This window comes from Hypanus sabinus, chromosome 24 (genome assembly GCF_030144855.1).
Source record: "Hypanus sabinus isolate sHypSab1 chromosome 24, sHypSab1.hap1, whole genome shotgun sequence".
Classification (NCBI taxonomy): Eukaryota; Metazoa; Chordata; class Chondrichthyes; order Myliobatiformes; family Dasyatidae; genus Hypanus; species Hypanus sabinus.
In genome coordinates this window covers 11693291-11709851 of record NC_082729.1, presented here as the reverse complement: position 1 = coordinate 11709851, position 16561 = coordinate 11693291, and the positions used below count along the sequence as shown (strand labels likewise).

At 46.2% G+C, this 16561-nt stretch overlaps 1 protein-coding gene across 2 annotated transcripts in view; it reads right to left on the bottom strand.

Moving 5' to 3' along the window:
• luzp1 (leucine zipper protein 1) overlaps positions 1 to 16561 on the bottom strand; it is a 174626-nt gene that overhangs the window by 9543 nt on the left and 148522 nt on the right. For both annotated transcript variants that reach the window (XM_059949263.1, XM_059949265.1), the window contains exon 3: positions 15765 to 15986. In XM_059949263.1, coding sequence (XP_059805246.1) covers positions 15765 to 15986 — 222 coding nt within the window. The remainder of the gene's footprint in view (positions 1 to 15764; positions 15987 to 16561) is intronic.

Genomic DNA, 16561 nt, shown 5'->3' with positions numbered 1-16561 from the left:
GATGATAAACCTGATTCTGATATGGGTCTCTATTGTGGACTGAGAGAGGGAAGGGGGGCAGGGAGAGGGGAATCGTGGTTGGGAAAAGGGGAAGGGAGAGGGAAGCACCAGAGAGACATTCTGTAATGATCAGTAAACCAATTGTTCGGAATCAAATGACCTTGTCTGGTGACTCAGGGCCGGGTGTGTCTGCATCTGTGCCCCACCCCCAGCCCCTCATCCCTTTTGCAGCACTTCACCCCCACTATTCCCAGCATCCTTTGCTCCCGCCATATTTATAAAATTGCTCTCCGCTCCACGTTGACAAATACAGTAATATGCAGAAGTCTTAGGCACCCAGCTATACATACGTCTTTAAGACTTTTGCATATTACCGTAGCTGAGGATGTGGAGGGATGGGATAGTAACTTTGCAGATGACATGAAGGTTGGTGGCGGGGTAATGATGCAGCTCTATAAAACTCTGGTTAGGCCACACTTGGAGTACTTTGTCCAGTTCTGGTTGCCTCACTATAGGAAGGATGTGGAAGCATTGGAAAGGGTACAGAGGAGATTTAACAGGATGCTGTCTGGTTTAGAGAGTATGGATTATGATCAGAGATTAAGGGAGCTAGGACTTTACTTTCTGGAGAGAAGGAGGATGAGAGGAGACATGATAGAGGTGTACAAGACATTAAGAGGAATAGATAGAGTGGACAGCCAGTGCCTCTTCCCCAGGGCGTCATTGCTCAGTACAAGAGGACATGGCTTTAAGGTAAGGGGTGGAAAGTTCAAGGGGGATAGTAGAGGAAGGTTTTTTATTCAGAGAGTGGTTGGTGCATGGAATGCACTGCCTGAGGCCGTGGTGGAGGCAGATACACTAGTGAAATTTAAAAGACTACTAGACAGGTATATGGAGGAATTTAAGGTGGGGGGTTATATGGGAGGCAGGGTTTAAGGGTCAGCACAACATTGTGGGCCGAAAGGCCTGTACTGTGCTGTATTGTTCTTTGGTGGAGTTGTGGACATTGTGGAGAGTTGTTAGAGATTGCAACTGGGTACTGACCCTTGCAGAGCTGGGCTGAGAAGTGGCAGACGGAGTTCAACCCCAAAATATATGTGCATTAATTCATTTGGTAAGGTCAATTTTATAGGCAGAATCCAGGGTTAACGGCAGGATTCTTGGCAGCGTGGAGAAACAGAGGGATCTTGGGGTTCATGTCCATATAGATCCTTCAAGGTAACCACACATGCTAAAGAAAAGATTTATGGCGTGTGTTACCCTTCATCAGTCATGGAATTGAATTCAAGAGCCATGAGGTAATGTTGCAGCTTGATTATTCTGTTCAGTTCTGGTCCCCTCTTTATAGGAAGGATGTGAAAGCTTTAGAGAGGGTGCAGAGGATACGTACTAGGATGGTGCCTGGATTAGGCAGCACGTCTTACGAGGAAAGGTTGAGCAAGGTAGACCTTTCTCTTTGGAGTGAAGGAGGGTGAGGGGTGACTTGATAGAGGTGTACAAGATGATAAAAGGATAGACCAAGTGCCCAGCCAGAGACTTTTCCCAGGGCAAGAATAGCTAATATGAGAGGACATAAATTTATTTTAAGTGGAGAGTGATGAATCTGTGGAATCTGTTGCCACAGGTGGCTGTGGAAGCCAAGACTTGATGGGCCAAATGTCCCAATTCTGCTCCTATATCTTATGGTCTCATAATTTTAAGGTGATTGGAAGGAAGTATGGGGAGCTGTAAGTTTTTTTTCCCCACACAGAGTTGTAGGTGCATGGAATATGTTCTCAGGGTTGGAGGTAGATGAGATACACTGTAGACTCTTAAGACAGGCACATGAAGAAATAATGGAAGGATATGTGTGAGGGATTTCCGGAAGGGTAAGACGAAGGAACACATACCAATCCTCATAGAGAGATCAGAAGTGGAGAGAGTGAGCAGCTTCAAGTTCCTGGGTGTCAAGCTCTCTGAGGATCTAACCTGGTCCCAACATATCGATGTAGTTATAAAGAAGGCAAGACAGCGGCTATACTTCATTAGGAGCTTGAAGAGATTTGGTATGTCAACAAATACACTCAAAAACATCTATAGATGTATCATGGAGAGCATTCTGACAGGCTGCACAACTGTCTGGTATGGGGGGTGGGGCTACTGCACAGGACCGAAAGAAGCTGAAGAGGGATATAAATTTAGTCAGCTCCATCTTGGGTACTGGCCTACAAAGTACCCAGGACACCTGCAGGAAGCGGTGTCTCAGAAGGGCAGCGTCCATTATTAAGGACCTCCAGCACCCAGGGCAAGCCCTTTTCTCACTGTTACCATCAGGTAGGAGGTACAGAAGCCTGAAGGCAGACACTTAATGATTCAGGAATAGCTTCTTTCCCTCTGCCATCCGATTTCTAAATGGGCATTGGACCTTTGGATACTACTTCACTTTTTAAACATATTATTTCTGGTTTTTGCATGATCTTTAATCTATTCAATATATGTATACTTTAATTAATTAATTAATTATAATTTTATTTTGTTTTTTTTTCTTTTACATTATGTATTGCATTGAACTGCTGCTGCTATGTTAACAAATTTCAGGTCACATGCCGGTGATAATAAACTTGATTCTGATTCTGAGGTTGATCTTGGAGTAGGTTAAAGGGTTAGCAGAGCCTTGTAGCCCGAAGGGCCTGTACTGTGCCACACTGTTGTATGTTTTAACAGTGGAGTTGCGCCAGCTGAAATAGCTTCTCCTTTCTGCAACTGTTTACAAACCAACCTTCATAATACTTTATTTTATCCCTTCTCTTCCAACAGAAATTATAGACATTTGGTGTTTCTTGCCCTCCTCAGCTCTGTTCAAACTCCTGAAGCTTAATCACTGTCGGGTGTGGGAAATTTGTCAGCTCATGTGTGCAGAGAAAACTCTCACAAACAGTAGTGATAACAATGAGATCAGCTCTTTCCCCCTGAGGGATAAATGGGATCCTTGGAATAATTATCCTCATCTTCCTTGGACTAGTTTAAAGAAACAGATGAAGGCATTGTTTCAACAATCAAACTAACAGATAGACCATAAGATATGGGAGCAGGATTTGGCCCATCCAAACCGCTCTGCTAGGTAATAGTGGTTGATCTTTTTTAAACCCCATGCCTTTCTTTGCCTTCTTCCCATAAACTAAAATCAAGAACCAATCAACCTCTGCCTTCAATGCACCAACACATCCCAGGGATGTGCTGGGGCAGCCAGCAGGTGTCAAAGATTCAAGGTAGATTTATTATCAAAGTATGTCTGCGGTGTACAGCTTTGAGATTCACCTTCCCCACAGACAGCCACGAAACAAATAAAACTATGGAACCCGTTCAAAGAAAAACATGCCCCTCCCCCCAGTGCGCAAAAAAGTGTGTGCAAATGGCAACAGGAAAATATGAGTGGAAAAGACAGAATATAAAACACCAAACCCACAAAAGTCTTCGATAACGTCCAGGCATATTCAGTTCAACCTAGTGCTGTGTTGTCCATTATCTGCAGGCCACTCCGATCAAAATCGCACAAAATAGCAACAGAAATACAGAGCGAGCAGAAACCGGAAACACATCGTAACATGAACTACAGAGTCCGATCCACAAACCTTGTCAATTAAACCTTGGCCAAGACCCAGAACCCCGGCACTATCCTCCAACAGCATCAAGTGAGAGGCTGAGAGAGACCATTTGAGCACAGGGACCTTCCTCCGGGTGCAGCGGAGAGAGGGAGGAGAGAGCGGAGGGGGGAGAGGGAGAGGGAGAGAGAGAGAGAGGGGGAAGAGAGAGAGAGAGGGAGAGAGAGGGGAGGGGGGAGAGGGAGAGGGGGAGAGAGAGAGAGGGGGAGGAGAGAGGGGAGGGGGAGAGGGAGAGGGAGAGAGAGAGAGGGAGAGAGAGGGGAGGGGGGAGAGGGAGAGGGAGAGAGAGAGAGAGGGGGGGAGGAGAGAGGGGAGGGGGAGAGGGAGAGGGAGAGAGAGCATCACACAGAGACACCCTCCTCCGGTTGCAGCGAAGAGAATGAGAGAGAGGGGGAGAGAGAGGGGGAGGAGAGGGGGAGAGAGAGAGAGAGAGAGAGAGGGAGAGAGAGGGAGAGAGAGCGTCACACAGAGACACCCTCCTCCGGTTGCAGCGGAGAGACGGAGAGAGAGGGGGAGAGAGAGGGGGAGGGAGAGGGAGTGTCACACGCACACACCTTCCACCGGCAACAGCAAGCCACCACACACTCTGACGCCAACATATCTAGCCCACAATGCTCGGCAGAACAACACAATCAACAACAACAGTACAACAGCAACAAAATAACAACAAGCCCCTTTCCTCTCTCACTCCCATGTTCTCTCTCACACCCATACGCACACAGTCCACCAACCCCAGGACGGGTTGCCACCCGGGTCTCCAGCAGACGGCTAGACATCGGGCCTTCCTACTTCACAGACACTGGCCCTCGCACATAACAATGCCCATTTTTCGTTATACTTTTATCACAGCCTGCCACCACGAGCTCTCTGTGCTTTCTGCATTTGTACTCCCGGTCCCATTGCAGTCAGGGGTCTGGTCAGGTGCGAGGCAACAGATAAGGTCTTCAACCCAAAGTGTTAGCCCTTCCTCTCCTTCCCCAGGGGAGGGCTTGGTTATCTGGTACCACATCAGCCTCAGTTCTCGTTTGCCAGTCTCAGGTGTGGGATTTGAAACCGCAGCCTTCCGACTCACAAGGTAGGGTGTTCCCAATGCAGCCCCAAGCTCAGAAGGTACATTTGTAATGGGAACGCAAGAAAGTAGGAGCAAAGGCCTCTCAGCCCCTCCATCCTGTCCACCATCAATAATACTCGTGGCTGATCTGCCGCAGGTCTCAGCTCCTTTTCTGGGCCAGTTCCCCATAGCTTTCACTCCCCCAACCTTTCAAATACATATCTACTTGGTCTTTAAACAGTCCTAACGTCAGGCCTCCATAACCCCCCCAGGGCTGAGAGTTCCACAGATCACTTCCATCTGCAAGAGGAAATTTCTGTTTACCTCAGTATTAAAAGACTGGCCCAAAATCTTGCCGCTATCTGGCCCCCAGTTACACTTTGTTGTAATTATTTCACTACATGTTTCGATATACGTGAGGAAAATAAATTTCATCGGGGAGGAAGGATCTCAGACTCCCAGCCACCATGAGGTCAGAGCACCCAGCGGTGAGGCTCGACGTACTTCGGAAAGTTCGCCCATCCCTGTGCGATCTGACCACCCACTATCCTGGGCCACATTGCTTCCACTGGTGGGGGCCAAAGATGTCCTTCTCCACCTCTAGGAGATCCCCCCCACCCAATGACGTCAGGTGAAGCGGACGAAGTGTTAAAAGTCGTTCAAAGCCCTGCACAGACCCTCTCACCTATCTGATGACATTGCCTCACCTAGAGGAGTGCGGGAGAATGAGGGGAGATTGATAGAGGTAAACAAAACTATGAAGGCTATAGGTGGGCTAAAATACACACAGACTTTTCTCAATGAGGTTGGGATGAGACTAGAACTGGAGGTCATAGGTAAGGGGTCAATAGTGAGACGTTTAAGGGGAACGCGAGGGGGAACTTATTCACTCAGAGTGCGGTGAGGACGTGAAAGAGCTGCTAGCAGAAATGGTGGACGTAGGTCCGATTTCAAAACGCTTCAGGGCAGCCCGGTAGCCTAGTGGTTAGCACGACGCTGTACTTTACAGCAGCAGCAATCGGGGTTCAATTCCCGTTGCTGCCTCCCTGTTGTATGTTCTCCCTGTAACCGCGTGGGTTTCCTCAGGGTGCTCCGGTTTCCTCCCACAGTCCAAAGACGAACCGGTTGGTAGGTTAATTGGTCATTGTAAATTGTCCCGTGATTAGGCTAGGGTTAAATCAGTTATGGGGTAAGGTGTCTCAAAGGGCCATAAGGGTCACAGTACATCTCAATAAATTAATAAATACAGGTTGGTTAGGTGTATGTGGAGGCATGTCGAGGACTATGGTCCAGGTGCAGGATGATGGTACTAGGTAGTTTAAATGGTTTGGCATAGATTAGATGGGGTGAAGAGCCTGCTTCTGTTCTGTAGTGCTCTATGACAGGACATCTGCAAAATTCCTGCAGAAAAAAAAATCAATCCCTCTTGTATTTTGTTCTAACTTTTCAGCTAGATTCAGAACACGGCTCAATGGTTAATCGCTCATCATGTGTTTGATTTTGCACAGCTTGATAAGACACTTTCAAGGTGTGGTTTTTAAAACAAAAAAGAGAATACCAGGGCAGGCACGATGGGGAGAGAGGCTTTGCACAGATGTGACCAATTGTGCATCCACTGCGCTCGGTAATGCATAGCACACATTCCGCAAATAGCATTCATGAGGATTTCCAGTCACACGCAGTGCTCTGTATCTGAACCATTTTACACGGGCAGCTCCAGTGTATTAAGTGGCCATGTCTGTTGCTGGGCAACTGTTTCAATACAGAGCATTCTGTGGTTAAATAGAAAATAACAGAGAAATGCATGTTGCATGGCAGAAACATGATCAAGGGATTTGAATAATTGTAAGCATATTTCTAAACCTCCAATATCTTCCTGTACTCAGCTTGTTTATGTCTTATATCATACACTTTCACATTTAACTTCCCTCATTTACTGTTAAGCCTTTTCTGACTAGGCCTCATTTGGCATTTACCTGTTCTGTTGTTAATGGCTTTATTACTAATCACCACCATACTTCTGTTCCAACAACATGTAGGAGAGGAGGAATGCCAATTCTCCAGGATTACCTGGAGCCTTTTTTGTCCCACGGACCAAAACCATTAGCCTCTTAGAGGACCGCAACCTTGTCATAGGGTTTCAAGGCTTGCGTGCCTCAGTGACCCAGAGAGCTCTGCTGGCTGGACTCAGGGCCTTATAGAACATAGAATCCTGTAGCACAGGAATAGGCCATTCGGCCCACAATATTGTGCTGAATCAGCTAAAAAGAAAATCAAAAACACCCAAACATGAATCCCTCTTGCCAACACCATGTCCATATTCCTCCATCTTCCTTATAACCATGTGCCTATACTAATGTATTTGCCCCTATCACCATACAAGGCAGCGCATTCCAGCCATCCACCACTCCTTGAGTAAAAAACTTACCCCTCACATCCCCCTTGAAACTATCCCCTCTCAGCTTCAATGCATGTCCTCTAGTGTTAGACATTCAAACCCTGGGAAACAGATACACCCCGTCTACTCTCACATAATCTTATAAACCTCTATTGGATCTCTCTTCAGCCTGTGCCACTACAGAGAAAACAACCCAAGTTTCTCTCTTTGGGCTCTCGGTAGGGTCACCTGTGCTAAACAGGTCAATGGGCAGAGGCCAGACTAAGAGTGGTCCACCAGTCCTCCAGGTTTGGCGGTTCAGCTCAGGGCTAACAACTCTGACTGGTAAAAACAAAATTGATACAGAAACAGCAATGGAGAATCCTTCTACATCTGAGTGTGACGGTATTCCTGAGTCTCCACCCGGAGTCTGACAGTAATGGAAACTCACAAGATGAAGGAAGCCCTGAGCACTGTCGGAGACAATAGACAATAGGTGCAGGAGTAGGCCATTTGGTCCTTCGAGCCAGCACTACCATTCATTGTGATCGTGGATGATCATCCACAATCAGTACCCCGTTCCTGCCTTCTCCCCATATCCCTTGACTCCGCTGTCTTTAAGAGCTCTATCTAACTCTTTCTTGAGAGCATCCAGAGAATTGGCCTCCACTGCCTTCTGAGGCAGAGCATTCCATAGATCCACAACTCTCTGGGTGAAAAAGTTTTTCCTCAACTCCATTCTAAATGGCCTACCCCTTATTCTTGAACTGTGTCCTCTGGTTCTGGACTCCCCCAACATCGGGAACATGCTTCCTGCCTCTAGCATGTCCAATCCATTAATAATCTTATACGATTCAATCAGATCCCCTCTCATCCTTCTAAATTCCATTGTATACAAGCCCAGTCGCTCCAACCTTTCAACATACGACAGTCCCGCCATCCCGGGAATCAACCTCGTGAACCGACGCTGCACTCCTTCAATAGCAAGAATGTCTTTCCTCAAATTTGGAGACCAAAACTGAACACAATACTCCAGGTGTGGTCTCACCAGGGCCCTGTACAACTTAAGTACAATGGAGTACATTCATTACTGCTCAAAACGCCAACGACATAATGGGCAGTAAGTAAGTAATACCACTAAACAAGGGGTCCACGAATTCCAGATCAGCGACTCCTGTTCTATTACTTAAAGGTTGACACCCAGAGCACAGCTGTAAACAATCTAGGAAATAAATCGTAGGATCATAGGGGTGTTAAAAAGGTGAACTGTCTTGCTAAAGCCTTTACAGAGCAGAACGGATTGGAATGAATGCTATTTAGCCTCCCCATGAAAGCCACAGAAATACCAGGCAAGCATGAGACTGCCCCGGTAACCACAGAAATGAGAAAGCGGTGGGCCGAGGAATGCCAGGTGGAGTTTGATTCAGATAAGAGCCAGGTGTTGCACTTTGGGAGGACAAATGAGGGTAGGACTTCTACAGAAAATGATCGGGCCATGGGAAATGTATAATGGAGGCACCTAGGGGTACAAGTACTTGATTCCCAGGAGGTGGCATTACAGGTAGACAGGAAAGTCAGTTACTACCCTCAACCATCAGGCTCTTGAAGCAAAGCAACTAACTTCACTCGCCCCATCACGGAAAGGTTCCCACAACCAATGAACTCACTTTCAAGGACTGTTCATCTCATGTTCTTGATGTTTGTTGCTTGCTTATTTATCTATTTATTTATTATTGTATTTGCATTTTGTTGTCTTCTGCACTCTGGTGGCGGTCTTTCATTGATTCTGTGACAGTTATCATTCTATAGATCTGTTGAGTGCGGTACAGTACGGCAGCGTAGCGGTTAGCACAACGCTTTACAGTACAGGTGACCCCCATTCAATTCTCACTGCTGCTTGTAAGGAATTTCTTCCGAGGGCTCTGGTTTCCACTCACAGTCCAAAAACGTACCGGCTGGTAGGTTAATTGGTCATTGTAAATTGTCCGGTGATTAGGCTAGGGTTAAATTGGGGGTTTCCTGGGTGGTGTGGGCTTGAAGTGCCAATTCAGTTCTGTATCCCAATAAATAAATGAATAAAAAAGAAAATGAACCTCAAAGTTGTATGTACTCTGATAATAACATTTACATTGAACCTTGGCGAAGAATGCTTTCGGTATTCTGGCCATCGTCAGTCAAGGCATCAGGTATAGAAGTTGGGATGTTATATTGCACTTGTACAAGTGAGGTTGCATTTGGAATATTGCATTCAGTTTTCCTTGCTAAAGGAAATTTGACACTGGCCTGGAAAGAGGGCAGAGGAGATTTTCAAGGATTGCTGCAGGAACTACGTTATAGAGAGAGGTTGAATGAGTTGGGACTTTTTCATTGGAGTATAAAAGACTGAGGGAGATTTTATGGAGGTGTATAAAATTATGAAGGGTGTAGATAGGGGAATGTGCAACATCTTTTCCCTGGGAATCAGGAACTAGAGGGGAGAGATTTAATAGACAATTGAGGGTCAGCATTTTCAACCAAAGACTGGTCAGTATATGGAATGAAACATGAGAAAGCCTGCAGATGCAGTAAGTCCAAAGCAACACATACACACAAAATGCTGGGGGAGCTCAGTAGGTCAGGCAGCATCTATGGAAATCAATAAACAGTCGACATTTCGGGCTGAGACCCTTCATCAGGAATTAAAAGGGAAGCGTAAGATGCCAAAATAAAAAGGTAGGGGGAGGGGAAGGAGGCTAGCTGGAAGGTGATAGGTGAAGCCAAGTGGGTGGGAAAAGTCAAGGGCTGGAGAAGAAAAAACTTGATAGGAGAGCAGAGCGGACTACTGGAGAAAGGGAAGGAGGAGGGGAGCCTGGGGAGGTGAGAAGGAGTGAAAGGTCTGAGTGGGGAATAGAGGAAGTGGCGGGGGTGGAGGGGGTAAATTTGTTCACCAGAAGGAGAATTTGATATCCATGCCATCAGGTTGGAGGCTACCCAGACAGAACATAAGGTATTGTTCCTCCACCCTGAGTATGGCCTCATCTTGGCACAAAAGGAGGCCGTGGATCAACACTTCGGAATGGGAATGAGACGGGAATTAAACAGCTTGGCCACTGGGAAGTCCCACTTGTGACGGACGGTGTGGAGATACTGATGAGGTGGTCCTCCAATTTACGATGTCTCACCGATCTAGGAGGCCGCATCAGGTGCACCGAACACAATGGGCGACCCCAGCAGATTCACACATGAAATGTTGCCTCACCTGGAAGGACTGTTTGGGGCCCTGAATGGAGGTGAGGGAGGAGGTATATATGGAACAGGCTGCCAGAAGGGGTTGAGGCAAGTCGATTGACAACTTTTAGAAAGCACACGGACAGGTACACGAACAGGAAAGCTTTAGAGCAGGGATTCCCAATCTGGAGTCCACGAACCCCTGGTTTAGAGGAATATGGGACTAGCTTCAGTGGGAATCTTGGTTGGCAAGGACGAGACAGGCCCAAGGTCCTCATTCTGTGCTGAATGACTATGGCCCTACTGTCTGAAGTTCCATTCTTTGAACGAAAGTCGAAGCTACCTGAAAACCTTCTTACGTATCAGTTCAACTCCCCAACTAGAATATTTGGATGAAGAGCAGCAGCAGGTTCTAACCAGGATGCTGTTTGTGGAATCTTGCTGTGCATTCACTGGCCCACGGCATCTGCCTCCTCCTATTTCCCATTTTTTAAAATGACAATGAAGGAGGCCATCTGGCCAATTATGTCTATGCCATCGATCCCATTCACTCACTTATTTTCCCTACGTACTATCCCTAGCATGGTAGAACAAAGGGATCTGGGAATACAGACCCAGAATTCTTTGTAAGTGGCACATCAGCCTTCATAAGTCAAAGTACTGAGTACAGAAAATGGGATGTTATGTTGAAGTTCTATAAAACATTGGTAAGGACAAATCTGGAGTATTGTGTGCAGTTCTGATCAACTACCTACAGATAAGGTATAAATAAGATTGAAAGAGAACAGACAAAGTTACAAGGATGTTATTGGGACTTGAGGACCTAAGACTTAGGCAAAGGTTGAATAGGATAGGACATTTTTTTTCCTTGGAGTGTAGGAGAATGAGGGGATATTTGATGGAGATATACAAAACTATGAGGGATTTAGATAAGGCTGGTGGGATGGAGATACGTCTCTACCAAAGAAGTTGTAAGGCACTCTTTCCCTCTGCTAGCTGTAGGTCACCCTTAGGCTCATTCCCCACCCCTGACCAGGGACACAAGAAGCCATGGGAGCAGGTGGTGGATGGTCGTACGAGCAGCCGGTGCAGATCACAAGTCCTGGTTATGCGACCACTGATGCCAGGCAGACAATCTCTGAAGAGTATTGATAATGGCTGGGGTCACCCATTTTGTACAGACACTGCCCAGAAGAAGGCAATGGCAAACCGCTTCTGCAGAAAAATTTGCCAAGAATAATCGTGGAAACAGCATGTTCACTCGCGTCATATGAAATGACACATAACAAACGAACAAACAGACAGGGCAATTGCCAACAGGCTTTTTCCACCCAGAGGCTGGGTGGGACAACAACCAGAAGTAATGGGTTAAGGGGGAAAGGTGGAACCTGAGGGGAAACATCTTCCCTTAGAGGGTGGTGAGAATGTGGAACAAGCTGTCAGTGGGAAGTGGTGGATGCAGGTTTGGTTGCAACATTTAAGGAAAGTTTGGATAGGTAAAAGGATGGGATGGGGAATGCAGAACTATGGTCCAGGTGCAGGCCAAAGAGAGGTGGCAGAATATCAGATCTGCATGGACGAGATGGGCCAAAGGGCCTGTTTCTGTACTTGCAATACCATCAACTCCAATCAATCCTTCGACCGCCCACCTACAACGAGGGGAGCAATTTACAGAGGCCAGTTAACCCACCAACACACACGTTTTCAAGATGTAGGTGGAAATAAGTCCAGCCCGAGCCCAGAGGAAAGTCGTGCAGTCACAGGGTGAACTTGCGAACTCCGTACAGACAGCAGTGCAACCAGATGGCCTTGATGGAGTGGATGTGGAGAGGATGTTTGTTATTATGGGGAGGTCTAAGACCAGATGACCCAGCCTCAGAACGGAGGGATGTCCACTTAGAACACGAGAGATGAGGAGGAATTTCTTCAGCCAGAAGGTGGTGAATCTGTAGAATTTGTTGCCGCAGGTCAAGTCAATGGGCATGTTTAAGGCAGAGGTTGAAAGATTCTTGATTGGTCAGGGCATGAAGGGAAACGGGGAGAAGGCAGGAGATTGGGGCTGAGAGGGAAATGGATCAGTCATGATGAAATGGTGGAGCAGACTCGGTGAGTCAAATTCTGCTCCAATATCTTAAGGTCTTATGATGGGCATGCAATGCTTCAAAAATGAATTTCCTAACCTGAAAGCCCCAGAGTATATCACTCTGCTTTGAGCTGTCAGTAATTGGTTCCGTAATTTAAAGGGTGGCCTGGTAGTGTAGTGGTTAGCACAGTGCTTTACAATGCAGGTGACCTAGGTTCAATTCCTGCCACTGCCTGTAAACCTCACATTTCGGCATTGTCACTGAGCCCACAACTAGTAAGTGAACGCCTATGAACATCAGAAACATCTGCCACGATGAATTCCACCGATTCGCCGCCGTCAGTCGTTGGGTGTATTTAAAGTGATGGTTGATTGGTTCTTGATTAGTAAGAGTATCAAAGGTTGCAGGAGAATGGGGTTGAGTGGGAAAATAAATCAACCAATATCAAATGGCAGAACAGACTTGATGGGCTGAATGGCCAAATTCTGCTTCTATGTCTTATGGACCAAGTCCCTTATTTCCTCCAATCTTCAAAAACCTTACTGATCTCAGATTTTAATGGAATCAGGTGACTATCCCTCAGGATCTTCCAAGATTAACAACTCCTTTGAGTTATTTGTTCAATCTTGCATCCCCTAACTGCGTTTTGAATCGACGACTCCTTGTTCTAGACTCGCCAGCCAAGGCATCTTCCCTGTAACTACTGTGTAGCACCCGTGAAGAATTCTGAATATTTTAATGAGATCATTGCCCTTTCTGCTAAATTTTGCGCAGAACAAAGGCTTGTTTACTCGGTCTCTGCTCGTATCACACGCATGCCATTCTAGGAAGACGTTTGGGGATTTTTTTCTTACTCTAACAAGTACAGTGCCTCTAAAAAGTATTCACCCGCGCCCCCCCCCCCCACCCTTGGAAGTCTCCATGTTTTATTGAATCACAATGGATTTAATTTGAGTTTTTTTTTGGATACTGATCAACAGGAAAAGATTCTTTCGAGTCAAAATGAAAACAGATCTCGACAAAGTGATCTAAATTAATTACAAATGAAAAACAAGATAATTGATTGCATAAATATTTGCCCCATTCAAGGCAGTATTTGGTAGATGCACCTTTAGCAGCAATTAGAGCCTTGAGTCTGTATAGATATGTCTCTTTCAAATTTGCACATCTGGACACTTCAATTTTTCCCCATTCTTCATCATAAAACTGCCCAAGCTCTGTCAGATTGCACGGGGATTGTGAGTGAACAACCCTTTACAAGTCCAGCCACAAATTCTCAATTGGATTGAGCTCTGGACTCCGACTTGGCCACTCCAGGACAATAATTTTGTTGTTTTTAAGCCAGTCCTGTGTAACTTTGGATTGATGCTTGAGATCATTGTCTTGCTAGGAAACAAATCTTCTCCCAGTTTATAGATCTCTTGTAGACGACATCAGGTTTTCCCCCAGGATTTCCCTGTATTTTGCTGCACTCATTTTACCCTCTACCTTCATAAGTGTTCCAGGGCCCACTGCAGTGAAGTATTCTCACAGCATGATGCCATCACTACCAAGCTTCACGGTAGGGATGGTGTGTTTCTGAAGATGTGTGGTGTTTGGCTTATGCCAAACATTGTGTTTAGTCTGATGGCCAGAAAGCTCAATTTTGGTTTCATCAAAGCATAGAACCTTCTTCCAGCTGACTTCAAAGTCTCCTACTTGCTTTCTGGCAAACTAGCCTAGATTTTGTGAGTGCTTTTCCCTTTGCCACTCTCCCATGAAGCACTTGGGCAACAGTTGTATGCGCGGTCTCTCCCATCTCAGCCACTGAAGATTGTAACTCCTCCAGAGCTGTTATAGGTCTCTTGGTGGCCTCCCTCACTAGTCCCCTTCTTACAAAGTCACTCAGTTTTTGAGGACACCCTGCTCTAGGCAGATTTACAGCTGTGCCATATTCTTTCCGTTTCTTGATGATTGACTTAACTGTACTCCAAGGGATATTCGGTGACCTGGAAATATTCTCGGGTCCATCTCCTGACTTAAGTTTTTCAATAACCTTGTCACAGAGCTGAATGGAGTGTTCTTTTGTCTTCATGGTGGAGTTTTTGCCAGGATACTGACTCACCAGCAGTTGGCCCTTCCACACACAGGTGATCTCATTTAGCTAATTATGTGACTTCTAAAACCAACTGGCCGCACCAGTGATGATTTGGTGTGTCATATCAGAGGGGGTGCATACATACACAGTCAATTATTTTTGGTTTTATATATTTGTAATTAATTTAGACCGCTTAGTAGAGATCTGTTTTCACTTTGGCATGAAAGAGTCTTTTTCTGTTGATCAGTGTCAAAAAAAGCCAAATTACATCCACTGCAATTCAATGTTGTAAAACAATAAAGCATGAAAACTTCCGGGGTGGGGGTGAATACCTTTTAATAGGTGCTGTATATATCATAGAGCACTGCAGCACAGAAACAGGCCCTTCGGCCCTTCTGGTGCATGCTGAACAGTTATTCTGCCTAGTTCCTTCTACCATCCAGACCCCTCCCATCCACGTACTTATAGAAATTTCTCTTAAATTTTGCAATCCATCACTTCCGCTGTCACTTGTGCCCTCTGAGTAAAGAAGTTTCCCCCTCAAATATTTTACCATTCACCCTTAACCTGTGACCTCTAGCTCTAGTTTCACCCAACCTGTGCTGACGTTGGAGAGAGTTCAAAGGAGGTTCATGAAAATAATTCCAGGATTGAAAGGCTTGTCATATGAAGAGCATTTGATGGTTTTGGGCCTGTATTCACTAGAATTCAGAAGACTGAGGGATGACCTCATTGAAACCTATCCAAAGGTGAAAGGCCTTGATAGAGTTGATTTGGAGAGGATATTTCCCGTATTAGGAGAGTCCTGGACCACAGGACATAGCCTCAGAATAGTGGGGATCCCTTTAAAACTGATGAGGAGAAGTTTCTTCAACCAAGGAGTGGTGAATCTGAAGAATTCATTGCCACAGGCAGCTGTGGAGGCCAAGTCTTTATGTATATTTAAGACAGAGGTTAATAAGTTCTTGATTGGTCAGGGTCTGAAGAGATTGGGGCTGAGAGAAAAAAAATGGATCAGCCATGATGAAATGGTGGAGCAGACTCGATGGGCCAAATGGTCTAATTCTGCTCCTTCATCTTATAGTCTCAGGGTAAAGAGCCTGCATGCATTTACCTATCTATGCCCCTGATAATTTTGTATATTTCTACCAAGACATTGATACTCAAATCCTCTCCATAGTCAACCGAACATGCCATTGTCTTAATGGTTGCTGTAAGTTGGACCTTGTGCTATTTACTTTGAGTGTCGTTCCAATAGTCGTCACAACTATGCAGTTTCCCATTCCCTTGTCCCTTGTTCTCCCCATGATCCTCTAAGGATACATACGACAGCGGTCCGCTCTTCTGTCCTGGCCCCACCCTGATGGGTAGGGCTGCTCTCGGCATTCCTCCTCAGTTCAAGTTTCACTGATTGCCTCTTGCCTGCGGCCTCGGTCCTCGGTGCCCTCTCCATGACGAGATCCGACAGGATCTGCTTTGCCACTTCCTTCCTCTTGGACATCACGCTGGAGTTGAGTGCGGAGAGGAGGTCTGAGCTGTCCTGTACTGACTGAGTAAAGAGAGTACGCGGTTAGTGCGAACTTTCTGAGGACAGCTTAGAAGCTTATCAGAGAGGGATGGTACCCCTTAGAACACAGAACAGCACAGCACAGTACAGCTCATCTGGCTCACAAGTTGATTTAAATTGAGTTGTCTTTATTACTTACATCCTTCATATACATGAGGAGTAAAAATCTTTACGTTACGTCTCCGTTCAAACGTGCAATGTGCAAATATTATGCTCAACTGGATAGTCAATATAACATAAAAATACAGTTGTGTCAACATGAATTAATCAATGTGGTGAACTATGTGCCTGTCTGGACACGCCCCCCTGCTGACTGCTCCTGTGGCTCCTCCCACAGACCCCTGTGGACACGCCCCCTGCTGACTGCTCCTGTGGCTCCTCCCACAGACCCCTGTGGACATGCCCCCTGCTGACTGCTCCTGTGGCTCCTCCCACAGACCCCTGTGGACACGCCCCCTGCTGACTGCTCCTGTGGCTCCTCCCACAGACCCCTGTGGACACGCCCCCTGCTGACTGCTCCTGTGGCTCCTCCCTCAGACCCCTGTATAAAGGCGATT